At 38.8% G+C, this 20383-nt stretch overlaps 3 protein-coding genes across 4 annotated transcripts in view; 2 read left to right on the top strand and 1 right to left on the bottom strand.

Annotated features, from left to right (window-relative positions):
• Positions 1–20383, top strand: part of tmcc3 (transmembrane and coiled-coil domain family 3) — a 231490-nt gene that overhangs the window by 9071 nt on the left and 202036 nt on the right. The window lies entirely within an intron of this gene.
• On the bottom strand, positions 9867–11553 carry LOC147310127 (uncharacterized). The gene has a single exon (XM_086270355.1). The coding sequence runs from the start codon at positions 11551–11553 to the stop codon at positions 10048–10050; it is 1506 nt and encodes a 501-aa protein (XP_086126481.1). The 3' UTR covers positions 9867–10047.
• Positions 14436–19417, top strand: LOC147310126 (uncharacterized). Its single transcript, XM_086269905.1, has 4 exons — positions 14436–15261; positions 16184–16332; positions 17032–17196; positions 17271–19417. Exons 2-4 carry the CDS (start codon positions 16276–16278, stop codon positions 17358–17360), a joined length of 312 nt encoding a protein of 103 aa, XP_086126031.1. The 5' UTR covers positions 14436–15261; positions 16184–16275; the 3' UTR covers positions 17361–19417.

Here is a 20383-nt window from a genome sequence, read left to right as displayed (position 1 = left end):
TCTGCAGCTGTCAGTATAACTCCCTCTGACCGGACTCCACAGGCAGTTTTTCATGTTTCCTGACCATCTTTTCAAATTTGCTGCCATCAGAAATTGTTTCTAAATAAATAACATTTTTTAAATATTAAAACAATTCAAATTATAAATATTTAGTTATATTTGGGAGTCCAGACTTCCAGAATGACCAGGAAGAACTGCAGAAATTGAATTAAAAAATAACATTATTGTACAATAGCACTGCTATTTTTATCAGCACAAGATAAAATATTCTAAAGTGAAATGCATTTTTGATTTAGTGCACGATAGACAGACCCATCTGCCTCCAGAAATACATGCATTTAACCAGCCATTACAGCTGTATGTTGTATATCTGTGTATATATAATTGTGTATATACAGCATGCACACAGTCACAGACTCACATAAATGTTTATGTCAGAGTTTATGTCAAAGAGAGGAGAAAATGCCAGGAGGTGCCCAAAAACACCCTACACCTGCAGGCCCAAACCTCTACGTGTTTGATATAATGAAGTAAATCCACCTGATGGTTTCAGGGGTGTGTTTTATTTGTGTTGTACACTAACAGGTGCCCAATTCATGAGGCACCATACTTCTAAGTGTACAGATGACTCAGTAATTGTGTTTCTGCTGAGCAATAAAGACCCTGCAGAGGTTTCAGAGTGGTGTAGTGCTGCTTCTTGGAGAGATGCTCGTAGATATTATGATTCTCTCGGCTGTGGAGTTTAAGCAGTAGTACAAATGCTGTCACGCTGTGCTCGATGGCAAGTTGACCTTTGAGCTTCAGGTGGTTCTTTGAGGTTTTTAATGACGGCACCTTCATGAGATTGCTTTATTGTTGTTTTAACATCAAAAACACAAACAGACCTGCAGGCTGATTGACCCCCTTCTATGTCAGCTTAGGACTTTGAACAAGATCTATCCAATACACGCTGATGCCAACCTCCAGACAGGAAAGCCAACATACAGGTTAATCACAGGGGCCACTGGACTTTAAACATGTCTGTGCAATTATTCTGCCATTATTCTCCTGATTCATCAACAATCAAGCTTATGGTTGCCAATTATGGGCAGTCGAAGCTGTATGATTCAAATTCACAAAGACAAAGTTTTGAAAAAGTGAGCAAAATCATCATCTACAGAAAATATGCGAAAATAGTTTCCTTCCTGAAGTTCCTTAATGTATGGGGTCAAATCGAGCCACAAGTCATGAAGCACAAAGATGCCTCTTGATATCACATTTACAATTTGATGATTTGAATTTGCAAAAACAAGACAAAGGAGTTGAAGGATGGATGAATGCTTTGGTGTCCTCATACCTTGACTGTTTTAATTCATTATACTCTCACCATAATGATGTTTCTGGCACATGCCACCTGGAACAAATTCGTTTTGTTGTGAAGGACAAGCTGAAGGCTTTTGCCATAATTTAGTTTTGCTTTCTCCTCAGATAACATCCAGTACAGTACAGTCATCTCTTATCAAAGTGTTACAGTTTCCGTTCTAAATTTCAGTGTTGTGGGATGATTTTCTTTTGTTTAATTCTATTTATAGTCTTTATTTGGCAGTACGGTGCAGAGAGTAGACAGGAAAGCAAGGAGAAAGTGGGGCAATTGCGGGGGAAGACTTGAATACATGCAACTGCTCCAACCTTTGGTATTTGGAGCACCATGACAAGGAGGAACCCTCATCATGAATCGTCCATGAATAGGCGCCTTAAAAAGATGGAGAGGTTTATGTATGCCCCTGAGGCCTATTTGCCCCAGTAGGCCCTCCCAGGGCAAAGTGGTTCCAGGTGAAGGGTCAAAGTCTGATTCTTATGATTACGATCTTTATGAAGGACTCATAAATGGACAACGGTGTCTCGCTGGGACTGGGGTTACAGGGTCCACACAGCCACGACTATACTGCATCTCCTGCACGTCTGTACTGTAATTTATACTTACATCGAGGTTATGATGCCATTAAAACCAAGCGAACACATGGACTGAAACAACTTTTAGAATAGAATAGAATAGAATTCAACTTTATTGTCATTGCACATGTCACAAGTACAAGGTACAATGCACTTTTACTTCTGCTGTCTTTTAAAGATTAAAAAAATAACATTTAAATAATCTAAAAGAGGCTGTAATGAGATAAATCATTAACAGGACTAGTCGCACTAAAGGGCAGGCTCGAGAACGAAAAAAACTTCTGTTCGTTTTTGATATTTAATGTTTCCATTTGCTTCTAGTCTCATTATGACTCACATTTTCCTCTCACGCTAATTACATTTTATTTTTGCACCCAGACAATTTTATAGAGTTTATTCAGCGTGTCTAGCATGTAGTGAACAAAAGCCCACATCTTCACCATTACTCACAATCTCGCATCTGCCTGAAAACTGTCAGTCCTCATGATATAAATTTCTGAGAATGCTCGTTGCTCCACGTAGCGCTTACTGTGTTGACTTGCCAGCAGCTGGTTAGAAGCCAGTACGAGATCAGGAACTGAATTCATTAAAGACATAAAATGCATATCCTCGAGGTGAATCAGCTGAGGTTAAGTGTCTGTGAGGGTTTCGGTACAACGAGTTGTGTGTGCGTTTATGCATGTGTGTCTTTGTCTTTGCCTGCTACACTGTTAGTGGCTACAACTAACAATTAAAAAAAAATTTTTTAAATGGCTAAACTTGCAAGATTCCCATTAGCTTCAAAAGCACCGTAGTGCAAAACAGAAAGCGATAACAAGCTAAACTAAGCTGATGCAAGAGGCCAAAAGGAAGGTGTAAGAGTGTGCCAATAAAAAGAGCAGGAGCATAAATAATGAGAATTATTTAAAATAGCACTGAAGAAGAGTATTCAAAGAGTGTAAATCCCCCTAAGAATGAGGGCTGTACTAATACTTTGATATTTTATGATGTTTTTATTACAACATCCTGACATCAGAATGTTTTAATTATCCAGTCTTTAAGTCTGATGTCATTAGCTGTTTCTGGGTCCAAACTTTGCTTCATGTCCCAAAGAAAAAGAAACACTGTGGCAACACTTAGAGTTACAAACTGTCTACATCGTTTCATCTGTAATAAAATGGTCAGTGTGGCTGCTCTATCAGGTGTAATACAGTATATGAAGTTAAACATCCAGGCATCCATGAAAAGTTAGAGTTCACTAGTTTCCATCTAAAGATGATATACCATGTTCTGACTGAGGGATTTCACATTAGCACAGTGAAGCTGTGGATAAGTGATGAAATGTTTCTCCCACTGAAAACGCTATTTCCAGATGAATAGAATCAACCTTTTGGGATTACTCGAAATGGTTTCAAGGTCAAATTACAATGAAGGTCAAGGTCGAATGCTTAGCCAGCCCAGGTACACGTGTCCCCTGAGGCCTAATATATTGTTGTGAAGTTTAAGAATGTCCGTGGAAGCTTGTGGGTAATATAAAGTTTTTAGTTACAGTATCTCACTTTTAGCTCTACTTTTGGTCCCCACCAACTGCTGCAGAAAATGTCTAACTTCCCACAGTCACGGTAAAAAGAAAGTACACCCTCTTTAGGTTTTGTGGTCTGGGGAAGTTTTATAAGGCCAGTAAATTGACCCCAAGATCAATGACCATACAATACTCAGAGATACAGAAAAACCCAAGTGCTACACCTCAGACTCTACAGGCCTCAGTTAAATGTTAAAGTTCTTAAAGAAACTATACAAACGACTCGACAAGTGTTGCTTATTTTGAACGACTACCAAGAGAAAGCCTCTTACCTCTAGAAAGAACATGCCAGCTAGACTTAAGTATGCAAAGCTGCATCCCAACAAACCACAAGGCTTCCAGAACAATATCCACAGCATGTTAGCCCACACACCTCGTACCAACAGTGAAGCACAGTGGTGGAGGTGTAATGATTTGGGCTTGTTTTGCAGCCGCAGGACCTGTGCACCTCGCAGTCATTGAGTCAATCACAAACTCCTCCTCTGTACCAAAGTGCTCTGGAGTCAAATGTGAGGACATCTGTCTGACAGCTAAAGCTTGGCCTTGGCCTAAATTTGGTCATCCAATGGGACAAAGATTCCAAGTACAGCAGCAAATCTGCAACAGAATTACTGATAAAGAAAATAATCATGGTGTTGCAGTAGCCCAGCAAAAGTCCAGAACTCAGCCTGATTGAAATGTTCTTGTGGGATCTTAAGACTGCGGGCCATAAATGAAAACCTCAACAAAGTGAAGCGACGTTATAAAGAAGAATGTCTCACCTCTGTGTTCCCTCACTAATAAAACCAGGAGATGAGGGAGGCAGCAGACTTCCACAAACTGAACATGGCCTCATCAGACACTGATTAGACCGGAGCTGTTTGTGTTCAACTCTCCTGATGATAATGACCTTCACTGACAAGCTTTTATTCAAATTACTTCCTCTGCATCCTCTGATTTTTGTGCACGCACTAATGAAAGGTGCCATGCCATAGTCACCGTCCATTACGCCTCATCTCTTCTGTTCATGCAATGCTCAATTTATCACCATGGGGACAAGCAATGTTGTTAGCAGCCTCTTACTGTTCATTCAGACACCCTATGACTAATTAAAGGAAAAACATAAACCCTTCATTCCTACAGTGACGGGATATTTTGACAGGTATTTCACCTGCTCAGTTTCTACAATAACAAACCAAAATTCGCACATTTATACCAGGATTAAACCACAAGACAACCACCTATTTTATAAAAAATAATCACCTAATTGTTATAAAAAAAAAAGTTATGTTTTCACCGGTTGCTGTGATTTATGAAAGACACAAGCGTGTCTGTATATTTAGTTTGTCATTAAAGTCTGAGGGGCACTTCCTCTCCTCACATTTGAACACGAATGCTTGATATGATAGGATTTATTCATCCTTTAACCGGTTTCCTGTTGTGTGCGTGCTCAGCTTCATTAACATATAACCTTGTCCTTGACTTTAGCCTCAAGCTGCCTGGTCTGAAAAGTTTGTAGTGTAAACAGAGGCTTAGTCTTCCTTCTGTCATAATTTATTTTGTCAGCAGAAAATAGAAGCATTAGATTCCCTCACTTTAGTTCTATTCCTGCTTACAATCCTACCCTCATTGAAATGATCCATTGTGGTTGCTCTATAAAGGTTTTAATTCAGGTTTATGGTTATGCCGGAGGCCAATGCTGAACTGTATCACCTTATGCTGAGTTGGGTTTTGAATATTTTATCCTTATAATCCATAGGTTAAGTTTTAGGTCACATCAGAACAAGGATAAAACCTAAATACAGGTTAGTGGAGAGCACAAAGAGAGAGCATGAGAAAAAAATCAGCGCTTTTATAACAAATTCTTATCGGCAGTAACCTACGTTCTTCTATGTGTTACAAGAAGTTGCTTGAGAACATTGATGCCAGTCTAATATCAGCTGTACGCAAGCTAACAGCTAGTTCAGCTTATCACAAATACAAAATTAGCTGGTTTGGCTCTGAAATGTAACAATTTGATTTGTAAAGAAGCTAGACTTAAAAACGACAAAGAGTTCCCACAATAATTTATTTAACTTTTAAGTTTCATTCAAAGATAAAGCAAAGATGGAAAGCTAGCATGTTTTCGCTTAATGTGTCTCAGAGCTAGCAAAGGAAACATTGAGAAACAATGGATCATATAAGTGTCTGTTGCTCAAAAAGCTAATAAATCTATAGAGCTACTTATAAAGGAGACTTTTTGCTGTCGGGGTTTTAGCAGCTGAGTCACTTGATATTTTGAAGAAATAACAGTGAAGGTGTCGGTTTGTTGAACCCCTTCCTCTTATCTCTCGCTGACCTCTCACTTTAATGTCACACCTTTGTGATTTCCAGTTCCTTTAACTCTGCCTTGGTACCACCTACACATCACAGCAGTTGTCACTGATTCTGAGGAAAAAAATTAGCAGAGAGAGACCTGAAACCACTCAGAAGAAGACAAAGGGGCCTAAATGTCACACTCTAGCAGTGTGGGGCAGGCGGTGACGTAGGTGGGACCACACATGAAAGCGTGGCAGCTGCCCCACGCTTTGAAAGCGTGACCCTTTAGATATTTATTTCAAACATCCTGTGATGCCTGGGTGTTTGCTCAGAGAGGCTGTGCTGTCTTTTATGAAAGCTTTCACACATTCTGATAGATCTACTCATGTAACCGTGTTTTGGATTTAATGTGAAACATATTAGACACAGCTAGGACTGGGACATGCAATAGAAATGTTTCATATGTTTCACATTAGATCCAATGGTTTCCCTGTTTTATCGCAATTTTAAAGATGTAAAGATGAATCTGTTAACTGGAAGCCTTTTATTTTTAATATGTAAACATTTTTACTACCTCTCTTTAATCCATAGTCATAGCAGACTTGTGTCTTTGTTTTATAAATTAGAACAAAGTCTAACAACTACAGCATGCTGACGAAAATGCTGGCCACGCCTCCTAATCTTTGATTCTGGTGTATAAACACTTTTCCTTGATATTCATTATGAAGAACTCACTGAGCTCGGGGATTGTGTGTGATGTGTGAGTCACCAACTCTCTGCTCACTCGGTAACTGCAGAGCTCTAAACCTCCTCTGGCATTAACATCAGCACAAAAACTGTGCTTCATGGCACAGGTTTCACTGGCTGCTGTAGACGTGACGCGTTGAGTTTATTATTACATATTCTCTGTTTGATTCTTGTCTACAGTTTACATTTCAGGCTTCATGTATTTTCTTAGTGTTTTCAGTATTGAATTCTTAGTTGTACATGTTTTATTCTGCTTGTTAGTTATCTTCTGTGTCTTATATTGAGTTTTACTCCCTCACATGTGATTGTGTTAATTTGGGGCACCTCATTTTCTCCCAGCTGTGTCTAATTCCCATTAGCCCTCAGCGTGTTAGCATGTGTAGTCCTGCCATTCCTATCTATTAAAAATCTTTTCTTTTTTTTCAGCCATTTTTGAATTGTTTGTTTTTCTGGTGGACTTTGCTTTATGGACTTTCAGCAAACAAAATTAAAGGCTTGCTTAAAGTTTAAGTTTGGCTAACCCATTTCCATGTATCTATATTTGGGTCCTGAGCGCTTCAATTCATCACACTCTTGTCCACATAGTGTCGCTGACTTGCGGTTAACCTCACAAATCCTTTTTACCAGACTTTAATGAAACATAAAGGAGAACAGCCATGCGGATCATTTTATTTTAACGAACTTGGGTAATTCTGATCTGTTAGTGGTGCCACTTTAGAAGCTGCAGGAACCTTTAGACACAGAATTGTAAATGACATTAGACTTAAAAGCAGAACAACATACATACAAATATAACTGTTACATTTACTGTGATGTTATAAAATGCTTAATCTTCTGAACATAAATTTAACAGTTTATGTTTAAAACATTTAATTTGAGACATAAAGTGGATATAAGAGGCCAGCTGACAATGTTAAAACTATCGCATCTGCCGACTTTTGATTTTGGGTTAATTGGCCAACCCACCATCTTCAGGTATCTGGTTTTAGCAACTGGTTAAAAATATTCCATCTGTCCACTTCCTTTACCAATTCAGGGAAAAGACAAGGTAAATCCTGGACAGAGAGAGAGACGATCAGTCACACCTATCGGCACTTTAGGATCAGTTAATCAAGCATGTGCTTCTTGGACTTAAATGATACTAAAGTATGAAAGACGAAACCTTAAAGGCACAGGGAAGCCCTAGCTGGCTTATGCCACCCTGGTTTAAAAACATTTTATTCAAAAGGAGATTTTTCTTCTGGGGAAGGTCAACCTGTCGTTGGCAAGGGGAGGGATGCTTATATTTATTGTATGTAGGGAAAAAGAAAACAGCTAACACATGATTATTATTATTTTAAAATGAGGAGCGAAATAATTACTCTCTGGTATGGGTTAGGATCATCTTTTTTAAAATTAAGAAATATACCATTCACCTTGGTAAAGGTTGTAAGTTAGCTGTACCTTTCATGGTTTAGAAAAACAATAAAACTTGAATATACGTTTACATGTGTAAACACCACCCTCATGCATTCATGCATGACTTTAAACAGAATTTGTCAAGTGAATCAGCAACAGCTGCTTGTGGTTGAAAGCAAGTTGCTGATAAAGCAGCAGTTTCCACAGACTGGCAAGAAATACATTTGCATTATATGCAGTGTGAAAAACAGTCATCACCTCTATTTTGGTCCTTAAGCCTTTTGTTGGAGGGTAAAATGTAAATCACGTTCTTTGTTTAATTAAACATAGCTACAGCTTCTTTTTGTACAGTTAAAATTTATACGGTACGGAGAAATAAAAATGTCCAAACATTTCTATTGTTTTTTCCGCCAACTTCAGAGGACAGTTCTTGATAATGTTTTTAGTTTGTTTGTTTTACAATGATAAGGATTTCTAAAGAAGCAGAATTCCTAGAAAATACAGAGAACAGTCCTTTGTGAACTCATTTGTAGCCAGAGTCTGTATCTAGTAATGCCCGTGAGTGTATCTCAATGCCATCTCAAGGTTTTCCTTTATATTTCTGGGTATTGTAGTGCTTTGAATTGGTTGAAAACAACATCAGCTGATATACCTCACTTATGTTTTCCCTGTTGGTTTGACAGATTTATAACCCGGTTATTTTCACCTCCAGGCAAACAAAACCCCATCTCTGTTGTGCCCATTCAGCAGACCATCTGTTGCATATGTTGCATGTTTGTGCTCCACTGTATTTGTGTGTCTAACGGCATCGATTAGGCCATTTACGCACATACAATCATATGTGCGTAATACATACAACAAATCAGCATACAACAAAGCTGCATCAGGGTTTATAAAGCTGTGGCTGTGTGACCAGCCTCGACAGTACAGCAGTTTGCTGCAGTCAGCTTAAAACTATAAAAGCTACTCTAGGTGTGAATGAAATGTATGACTATGACTTCTAGTTCAAAAAGGGCTATTTATGTATTTAAGTCCAGTTGTTGCTCATTCACTGTTACCTTGAACGAGTCATGCTATCACCACTCTGTGTAACAGATATTTCCTATATAAGCAAATATGTTTTACACTATTTACCTACTGAAATGAAATGACTGAATGTATCAAACATACATTTTGCTCTTACTTCACATTTTAATATTTTTAATGATAACATTATTAGGTTTTTAATGTCCCTTACTGCAGAATAAAGATTTCTTATGAAAGTTTGGTTTTGTTTTGTTTTTATCTTTAGCTCCATTCTAAGAAAATGACCAGTTTCAAGTGTCCTCAGTGTAGGACACATACAGGATGCCATGCTGAAATGTAAAGCACTTACAATAGAAGCCACCAGAAACAAATTATTCCAGCCTAATTGATGACATTTATGGCATTTGTTTTCTGTGCTGACTGATATGCTGCTCAGTGCTTTGCTGCCTGCTTTTAAATCAGATGTCACTCTGAACATAAACACAAGCTACATGTGATGTCTCTGATGTGTATCTGTTTCTACCCGTGCTGATGCTAGCATGACTAAAGCTAGCCAAGCAGCAGTAAATATGTGAAGTAAGGCAGAAGGATATACTCATCAAACAAACAGGATCATAAGAATATAAAACCACGAGCACTACAAATGTAACAGAAATATGTTGACATAAAATGGCATGTTATTTGAAATCTACACGAAACAATGACACAACTACTTTTTTTCAATTTTTTCAATTTATTTATTTTTTACCAATTGTCCAAATTAGTCTGTGATTGGCCTTAGTGTGACAGAAATCATATTTATATACAACTAAATATGACTCAGCAAACATGTTTTAAATGGATGATTCCTCACTTGATGACGAATGATCCATTTCCATATTTGCTGAGTCTTAAATTTGATGTCAGTGAACTTTTCAGTGGTTGGTGTTAAAAAAAAGCCCCCAAATCCCCTATGAGCAAGCACTTGGCGACAGTGGAGAGGAAAAACTCCCTCTTAATAGGGAGAAACCTCTGACAGAACCGGGCTCAGGAAGGGGTGGCCTTCTGTCTTGACCGAGAGGGCTTCAAATGTTCACTGACAATTTAGTTGTATATAAATATGATTTTTAGGACTTGATGTTGACACCAATTATGTGAAATTGGGGACGCGCACAGTTCCGCTTCTTCTTGTTCTTCTTCTTACTTGGCGGAATCTCTGGCAGGCTCTTGACTTCAGTCTTGAGTTCAGCCACCTTGACATTGAGCATTTTCTGTTTGTCTTGTACACTTTGCAAAGATTCCTGTACAGAAAATGCAGCTGACTCTTCTTTTTCTATCTTCTGTTGTTCTGTGGTGTCTTTTTCTTTCTGAGGCTCCTGCAGAGACCTTGCAGTGGATGGCAGTGAGTCCTCTTTTTCCATCTTGTCCTGTTCTCCAGTCTCGTTTTCTTTCGGAAGCTCAAATTTGTGCATTTCATTTGCAGCAGTGGAATTTTGTTCTTTGTGCTGCTGTGGGATTTTAAGTGAGGAAGCTTTGGCCCCTTTCAGCTCTGGCTCCAGAGACTCTAGCTTCAAATCATGAAGGGCCTTGTTGGGGCAGAGCTGGGATTTCAGGTCACTGATTTCCAGGTTGAGTGTCTCCTGCTCCTGCCTATGTTTAACGGCCTGCTCTTCAAGCTGATTTTGAGCTGCTAGGAGCTGTTTCTGGAGCATCTCAATCTGCTCTTGCTGAATCCTACATTTGAGCTCAAATTCAGCCTCCTTAGAGGACTTCAGTCCTACAGAGTCAGTGTGTGAAGCCTCTGTGGTTGGAGTGGCAGACTCCACACACTGCTCTGTGGTAGGGTGGCTGATTTGGTCCTGCAGGGTAGCAATCACCTCATCCAATATGACCATAGCTTCATTGTCACTCACGAGAGTGTCTGTCTCACTGATGTCATAGGGCTTATTACTAGAAGCCTCTTCCAGCTGCTCTATGAGGCCTTTGATCGTTTCCTCGTGATTTTGCTCGTTCTCGTGAATTTCTTCACGAAGTTTGTTCACCTGAAGCTGGTGATAAGAGGCCCTCTTGTTTGCACCTACCATTTTACCGTAAAGGTCGTTCTGATGGTATTGGGAGGCTTCCAGTTGGTGTCTGAGAGCAGCAATCTCGTGCCAGGGATTAAACGGGGGTCTAAATGTGGGAATGGGTTGATATTCCCAAGTCCCTCCATTAGGCACAGGGTTTGGTCTGCTGGGGTTCTTCCCATTTCTCTCTCTCTCCATGTCCTCCTTTGCATTTGAAATGGGGAGCATTTCTTCATTTTTTGGGTTTGCTCCATCAGCCGTGCTGTTTTGAGCTTCAAGAAGAGCCCGGGCATATGCCCGAGTAATTGCTCTTCTTGGTTCTTCAGCCACTCTTTTCTGTTTTTGCATTTTTTGTTTCTTTGGTTTCACAACCGTTTCCTTTGGTGGTTGTGCCACAGGAGACTTTTTAGTATTTGGTTGTGCGGCTTTATCAACCTCAGGTTTTGGTGTGATGACCATTTCTATTTTTGCTTCTGCCATTGTAGATGCGTCAGCGTGTGCGTCTGCGTTTCTCTGCGTCCGCCTTGTCTTTGTTTTAACAACCAGGTTGCTTTGTGTTTCTGCCATCCGAGATCCACTAAAGTCGGTTGAACGTCTCCCCTATTTATAGGGTTTTCAGTAGAATGTGCACTGTGACATCACAGGCTGTTCCTGTGATGCGCTGTTCCTTTGAAGTGCCATGATTGGAACAATTCAAAATAAAATGCCCACAAACCTAATGTAAAGGAAAGGCTTTTATTTTGTAGCACATACTGAATTAACACTATAAAAGCTACTCTACAGGAATTGCAGTAAAAAATAGGCATAATAATTTCTTTCATAATTTAAACAAGGACAGGTAGAAAACGTTCATATTTAGTGAAAGATATTTATTAACATTATCCAATGAGAGTTACTGAATGTCTGTAGGCAGTGAGATCTTGGTGGTTGATGAGGCGACAGAATGTCATCTATGTTTGGTTTTAAATTCAGTTTCAATGCTGAATCTAAGAAACAACAGACTGCAGAGGGAGACTTTAATAGAGGTTTACTAACTCTTACTATCATATACATTGTGGAAAAATCTGTCTTTATTTAGCATAATATATTTGTTATAAGCACTAAATATGTTTTATGATTAACTGATGAACACTAACGTACCAAGCTGAAAATTCAGCTCACCAGTCAGCAGCTTATATTCACAAAAAACAGATAAATCTGCGATCCATGCAACTCTAACCAGCCAACAAAAACATGTGTTCATAATACAAAACAAGTTTACTTTGTGAAATGTTAAAAGGTACAAAAAATAAAACAATAAAATAAAACAATATGTTTTCAAGACTTTTTCACAAGTTCCTATATCTCACTGAAATGTTACTCTGTAGCTGATTTCTCGTATTTTAAGTGTGATGAGAAATTTTGACTAGAAACAAGACAAATATACTTGATAAGAGTTTGAGGTTTTGCAGTGTATATGCAGCTGATTGATTTGGTCTTTAACCAACATGGAATCATTTATGTTGGGCAGCTGTGGCTATGTGTACTAATCAGTGCTTCAGTCCACACGTCAAAGGGCAAGATACTGAACCTTCGATTGTCCCCAATGCATTTGGGTGTGAATGAAATGTATGACTATGACTTTTAGTTCAAAAAGGGCTATTTATGTATTTAAGTCCAGTTGTTGCTCATTCACTGTTACCTTGAACGAGTCATGCTATCACCACTCTGTGTAACAGATATTTCCTATATAAGCAAATATGTTTTACACTATTTACCTACTGAAATGAAATGACTGAATGTATCAAACATACATTTTGCTCTTACTTCACATTTTAATATTTTTAATGATAACATTATTAGGTTTTTAATGTCCCTTACTGCAGAATAAAGATTTCTTATGAAAGTTTGGTTTGGTTTTGTTTTTATCTTTAGCTCCATTCTAAGAAAATGACCAGTTTCAAGTGTCCTCAGTGTAGGACACATACAGGATGCCATGCTGAAATGTAAAGCACTTACAATAGAAGCTACCAGAAACAAATTATTCCAGCCTAATTGATGACATTTATGGCATTTGTTTTCTGTGCTGACTGATATGCTGCTCAGTGCTTTGCTGCCTGCTTTTAAATCAGGTGTCACTCTGAACATAAACACAAGCTACATGTGATGTCTCTGATGTGTATCTGTTTCTACCCGTGCTGATGCTAGCATGACTAAAGCTAGCCAAGCAGCAGTAAATATGTGAAGTAAGGCAGAAGGATATACTCATCAAACAAACAGGATCATAAGAATATAAAACCACGAGCACTACAAATGTAACAGAAATATGTTGACATAAAATGGCATGTTATTTGAAATCTACACGAAACAATGACACAACTACTTTTTTTCAATTTTTTCAATTTATTTATTTTTTACCAATTGTCCAAATTAGTCTGTGATTGGCCTTAGTGTGACAGAAATCATATTTATATACAACTAAATATGACTCAGCAAACATGTTTTAAATGGATGATTCCTCACTTGATGACGAATGATCCATTTCCATATTTGCTGAGTCTTAAATTTGATGTCAGTGAACTTTTCAGTGGTTGGTGTTAAAAAAAAGCCCCCAAATCCCCTATGAGCAAGCACTTGGCGACAGTGGAGAGGAAAAACTCCCTCTTAATAGGGAGAAACCTCTGACAGAACCGGGCTCAGGAAGGGGTGGCCTTCTGTCTTGACCGAGAGGGCTTCAAATGTTCACTGACAATTTAGTTGTATATAAATATGATTTTTAGGACTTGATGTTGACACCAATTATGTGAAATTGGGGACGCGCACAGTTCCGCTTCTTCTTGTTCTTCTTCTTACTTGGCGGAATCTCTGGCAGGCTCTTGACTTCAGTCTTGAGTTCAGCCACCTTGACATTGAGCATTTTCTGTTTGTCTTGTACACTTTGCAAAGATTCCTGTACAGAAAATGCAGCTGACTCTTCTTTTTCTATCTTCTGTTGTTCTGTGGTGTCTTTTTCTTTCTGAGGCTCCTGCAGAGACCTTGCAGTGGATGGCAGTGAGTCCTCTTTTTCCATCTTGTCCTGTTCTCCAGTCTCGTTTTCTTTCGGAAGCTCAAATTTGTGCATTTCATTTGCAGCAGTGGAATTTTGTTCTTTGTGCTGCTGTGGGATTTTAAGTGAGGAAGCTTTGGCCCCTTTCAGCTCTCGCTCCAGAGACTCTAGCTTCAAATCATGAAGGGTCTTGTTGGGGCAGAGCTGGGATTTCAGGTCACTGATTTCCAGGTTGAGTGTCTCCTGCTCCTGCCTATGTTTAACGGCCTGCTCTTCAAGCTGATTTTGAGCTGCTAGGAGCTGTTTCTGGAGCATCTCAATCTGCTCTTGCTGAATCCTACATTTGAGCTCAAATTCAGCCTCCTTACACTCAGAAAAATTATGGTTTTTAAATGGTTCTTCAGATGTCTTCATGGTTCTTTAAAGAACCATCATCCGTCAAAGAACCTTTTTATTTTGTGGATGGTTCTTCAGCTATTACAAATGGTTCTTTAAAGAACAAAAGGTTCTTCATCCTTAGCAATCTAAGTTTGATGGTGTAAATGGCATAAATATTTATTCACTATAATGAGGCTGTGAATTATACTGTGTGTTTTCTTTGTGTGCATGTGTGTGCGAAGGGGAAGGGCGGGATACCTGGCAATTACCATTTAAGAGAAGATGGTAGGAAACTGAATATTCAAATAAAAGTTAGAAATATTTGCAAACAATAGACACAATACACACATTCAAATACTGTACTTTAGTTTTAAATTTTAATAAAGCATTACTATTTTCTACTCCAAGGCATTACTTTTGAGATTATTATATATTTTTGAAAATATAGCATAATGATAATAATAAACTTTACAAACCACCCAGCAGTATGTAAAGTCAAATTATAAAATACAAGTAAATAACAACTGCAGAACAGAATGTCAGTGTAATGGACACAGACTTCGTTTTGACAAAGCACAGCTTAGGTAAATGATCTGAGTAGTTGTTCATCACTGATCAATTTGTTAATATGTGTTTCGAGCCAAATAAATGACAGGGAGAGAGAGAGAGACGTCAGAACACGTCATACTATAATCTCCCGGGAGCGGATGGAGGGGGTCAGCCGTTGGGATGCGCATGCGCAGACAGAGTGTGCGAGCGGCGGGCCTTGACCTTCGGGAAAAAAAAACTCACGGACGGTGACAGCGAAACGGATAACAGTCTTCAGTACCTGCTGGACTTTGAAGCTGTGGATTCTGGGACTGTTAGAAAAGGTAAAACATTTTCATTAAAACCTTATTACTGTTTTGTTTTTGTTACTCGTCATTGTAGCTTGCTGTTAATGTTGTGCTAACAGTAGCGATTAGCTAGATACGTTAGCCGTTGAGGTCAACGCAATTTAGTATCCAACTGTTTTCCTAACAAAACCACTGTTATAATTAAGTGAAGCTGCTCCCAGCTAATTTGAACCTTTGGCTTCTAAAATATGTGGTTCAATTGCGTGCTGCGTACATAACCTAATGTCAGCTAGACCGAAATTAAAATTTAATATATTGTTAAAGTCACTAAAATGGCGCCTGAAGCCTGTTGTGACGTGAGCTCTGTGTCTGCTCTAGAAACTCTTGAAATTCTGTAGATCTGAGCCGTACATTAAATACTCACATGAACCTGTACTTTGAATTCTGTATGAGCTGTATAAAATACAGCTATGCATAAGTGTTTTGAATGAATAATTAGATTAGATAACTCTTTATTGTCTAATCGAATTATATAGAAATGAATAGAAATGTGACATGAGAAGGTGTGTCTTTGACTGTTCCTGCATAACTTAGTTTCGGACTAGTTGACAAGTTATGCTACGGTCATTTGATGTTTCCAAGGTAGATGTTCTTTTGTAATATAGTTAATTTTTTTGTATATTTCATTTATCCACCATCATACATCATACATACAAGCTAAGAAGAGGTCGTTATACTAACAAGAGGTATCAACGCCGGGCCAAAGTTCAGCACATGGTTAAAGTTTGTAATCCAGCCAGGGTGTAAATATCACTCAGCAGCCAGAGCTGAAGCAGGTAGCATCAACACATAAATCTACTCTACCCGGCTTAAATCACAAGAGCACCTCTGACCAAAAAGCTGTAGATTTTTCTTGTTTGCACAAATTAATCCAGATTCACATTAATTGTGTTCACAGCTCCAACAAAATGAGGAAGAGGAGGGGGAGAAACACAATTAGGTTGAATTACAATTGGATGGAAGGCGAGGACAAGGAGAAGGAAGCTTAGGATGAGGAGGAAGAGAAGCAGCAGGAGCATCTTTAGGGATCCCTATGATGTCATTGAGGTTGGTTTCATTAATATGGTCCTCTCACAAAGAACGATGACTTGTTTTAGTTCACCTACTTCCTGTATTAAATAGTGATGTGCAAAATGTTGTGGAAAACCATGGAGCAGGCACGTATAGTGCATCTGCAGGTAAATGAACATCAAATCTCTAAGACAGACTGAAATCTGTATATTTATCACCCTTATGATAAAACCCATGTCAGCCATTGGTTTATGGACTTTGTATTTTGAAGCCTCAACATTTGCTTTCTTGCTGTTGCTATGTTGGGACCATATTAGGATGAGGGATCAGAATCTGGAGTCATGCACACTATTGTTTCATTTAGTGTGTATCCATAAGATTCGTACAGCAGATCCAAGTTGTGCCTTGAAAACAGGAAATCCGTCTGCATAGAGGAGAACTGTAATAGCAGGCTTGTAAAAAGTGAGGCTTTGTGCACTCGTTTTACTTCTGTCACCCTGTTTTGATGCAGATTTCACTTGAAATCAGGCAAGAACTGGACTTATTTTTTTATGTGTTCTTGTGAATTGATTGTGTATCGCATATGTTTGATTTGACTTTCTGCAAGACAACAGTTGTCCGCTGGCCAAAAAAGTTTTCCAAATACCTCCACGTGATCTAGCCTGGATTTAGAAAAGAATAGCAAAAAAAATCTGCACCTCCTGCTTCAGATGCAATTTGTGTTTCTGTGTTCAGAGGCAGCGGCGAGAGGGGAGACCTCGGCTCATCCAGCTGGAGAGCCTGACCAGGAGGAGTCGAACATTAACTGAGCTCTTCCAGGGCACCCTGCAGACTCGGCTGCTGGCATCGGCGAGCGATGACGTGAACGCCAAACTGGAGTCCATCACAGGTCAACTGCAGGTATGCGAGTCAGACCTGAGGAGGGTTTCACTTTTCTCTTCTTTATAATTGACTCTTTTCTCTATCTCTTTCAGCTCCTTGTCTCAGAGTGGGAGGGATTTGAAGCACAAAGGGAGGAACTTGTCATTTGGTTGGCTGATATGGATGTGAGGTTGACCAGCTGACAGGAAACACCAGTGAAAACCTGAAACAACTGCAGGTGTGGGCTTGTTTTGATATGACATATACAGGGAGTGCAGAATTATTAGGCAAGTTGTATTTTTGAGGAATAATTTTATTATTGAACAACAACCATGTTCTCAATGAACCCAAAAAACTCATTAATATCAAAGCTGAATGTTTTTGGAAGTAGTTTTTAGTTTGTTTTTAGTTTTAGCTATTTTAGGGGGATATCTGTGTGTGCAGGTGACTATTACTGTGCATAATTATTAGGCAACTTAACAAAAAACAAATATATACCCATTTCAATTATTTATTTTTACCAGTGACACCAATATAACATCTCCACATTCACAAATATACATTTCTGACATTCAAAAACAAAACAAAAACAAATCAGCGACCAATATAGCCACCTTTCTTTGCAAGGACACTCAAAAGCCTGCCATCCATGGATTCTGTCAGTGTTTTGATCTGTTCACCATCAACATTGCGTGCAGCAGCAACCACAGCCTCCCAGACACTGTTCAGAGAGGTGTACTGTTTTCCGTCCTTGTAAATCTCACATTTGATGATGGACCACAGGTTCTCAATGGGGTTCAGATCAGGTGAACAAGGTGGCCATGTCATTAGTTTTTCTTCTTTTATACCCTTTCTTGCCAGCCACGCTGTGGAGTACTTGGACGCGTGTGATGGAGCATTGTCCTGCATGAAAATCATGTTTTTCTTGAAGGATGCAGACTTCTTCCTGTACCACTGCTTGAAGAAGGTGTCTTCCAGAAACTGGCAGTAAGACTGGGAGTTGAGCTTGACTCCATCCTCAACCCGAAAAGGCCCCACAAGCTTATCTTTGATGATACCAGCCCAAACCAGTACCCCACCTCCACCTTGCTGGCGTCTGAGTCGGACTGGAGCTCTCTGCCCTTTACCGATCCAGCCACGGGCCCATCCATCTGGCCCATCAAGACTCACTCTCATTTCATCAGTCCATAAAACCTTAGAAAAATCAGTCTTGAGATATTTCTTGGCCCAGTCTTCACGTTTCAGCTTGTGTGTCTTGTTCAGTGGTGGTCGTCTTTCAGCCTTTCTTACCTTGGCCATGTCTCTGAGTATTGCACACCTTGTGCTTTTGGGCACTCCAGTGATGTTGCAGCTCTGAAATATGGCCAAACTGGTGGCAAGTGGCATCTTGGCAGCTGCACGCTTGACTTTTCTCAGTTCATGGGCAGTTATTTTGCACCTTGGTTTTTCCACACGCTTCTTGCGACCCTTTTGACTATTTTGAATGAAACACTTGATTGTTCGATGATCACGCTTCAGAAGCTTTGCAATTTTGAGACTGCTGCATCCCTCTGCAAGATATCTCACTACTTTTGACTTTTCTGAGCCTGTCAAGTCCTTCTTTTGAACCATTTTGCCAAAGGAAAGGACGTTGCCTAATAATTATGCACACCTGATATAGGGTGTTGATGTCATTAGACCACACCCCTTCTCATTACAGAGATGCACATCACCTAATATGCTTAATTGGTAGTAGGCTTTCGAGCCTATACAGCTTGGAGTAAGACAACATGCATGAAGAGGATGATGTGGACAAAATACTCATTTGCCTAATAATTCTGCACTCCCTGTATTTGATATGAAACATACGTCAGAGACATTATCCTAAACTGGACTAACAAAGGACCATGAGTACAACATGAAACGTACATTACATAGCGTAATGCTAAAGTTCATTGATCATTTTAATCATAAACTTGTTGTTGAAATATTTTTACTGAACATGCAAACATCTGCTGATGAAGATGTGTTGATTTATTGGTCTGTTATGAAGCTATTGCTATTTCTAATGTGTTTTATCACATACACACACATATTAGTGTTTAAAACACTAATATGTGACATGTATTAGTAGTGATGTTGTGCTGAGGGTTAAAATGCCTTTTTGTCTTTTGGTAACTACAAAATGACAATAAACCATTAATATATGTCTATGCTGTGCTCGTATTTATTTTTACCCTACTCAAATTCAATTTATGATGCATTTTAACTTCTTAATAACTTCTTTCATAATTTAAACAAGGACAGGTAGAAAACGTTCATATTTAGTGAAAGATATTTATTAACATTATCCAATGAGAGTTACTGAATGTCTGTAGGCAGTGAGATCTTGGTGGTTGATGAGGCGACAGAATGTCATCTATGTTTGGTTTTAAATTCAGTTTCAATGCTGAATCTAAGAAACAACAGACTGCAGAGGGAGACTTTAATAGAGGTTTACTAACTCTTACTATCATATACATTGTGGAAAAATCTGTCTTTATTTAGCATAATATATTTGTTATAAGCACTAAATATGTTTTATGATTAACTGATGAACACTAACGTACCAAGCTGAAACTTCAGCTCACCAGTCAGCAGCTTATATTCACAAAAAACAGATAAATCTGCGATCCATGCAACTCTAACCAGCCAACAAAAACATGTGTTCATAATACAAAACAAGTTTACTTTGTGAAATGTTAAAAGGTACAAAAAATAAAACAATAAAATAAAACAATATGTTTTCAAGACTTTTTCACAAGTTCCTATATCTCACTGAAATGTTACTCTGTAGCTGATTTCTCGTATTTTAAGTGTGATGAGAAATTTTGACTAGAAACAAGACAAATATACTTGATAAGAGTTTGAGTTTTTGCAGTGTATATGCAGCTGATTGATTTGGTCTTTAACCAACATGGAATCATTTATGTTGGGCAGCTGTGGCTATGTGTACTAATCAGTGCTTCAGTCCACACGTCAAAGGGCAAGATACTGAACCTTCGATTGTCCCCAATGCATTTGGGTGTGAATGAAATGTATGACTATGACTTCTAGTTCAAAAAGGGCTATTTATGTATTTAAGTCCAGTTGTTGCTCATTCACTGTTACCTTGAACGAGTCATGCTATCACCACTCTGTGTAACAGATATTTCCTATATAAGCAAATATGTTTTACACTATTTACCTACTGAAATGAAATGACTGA

This window comes from Aulonocara sp. 'chitande type north' Nkhata Bay, linkage group LG17 (assembly GCF_057382095.1).
Source record: "Aulonocara sp. 'chitande type north' Nkhata Bay isolate Kocher_YH1m ecotype deep benthic linkage group LG17, A_spYH_male_GT1.1, whole genome shotgun sequence".
NCBI lineage: Eukaryota > Metazoa > Chordata > Actinopteri > Cichliformes > Cichlidae > Aulonocara > Aulonocara sp. 'chitande type north' Nkhata Bay.
The sequence above is the reverse complement of the archived record's forward strand: the minus strand, read 5'-3'. Positions and strand labels throughout refer to the sequence as shown.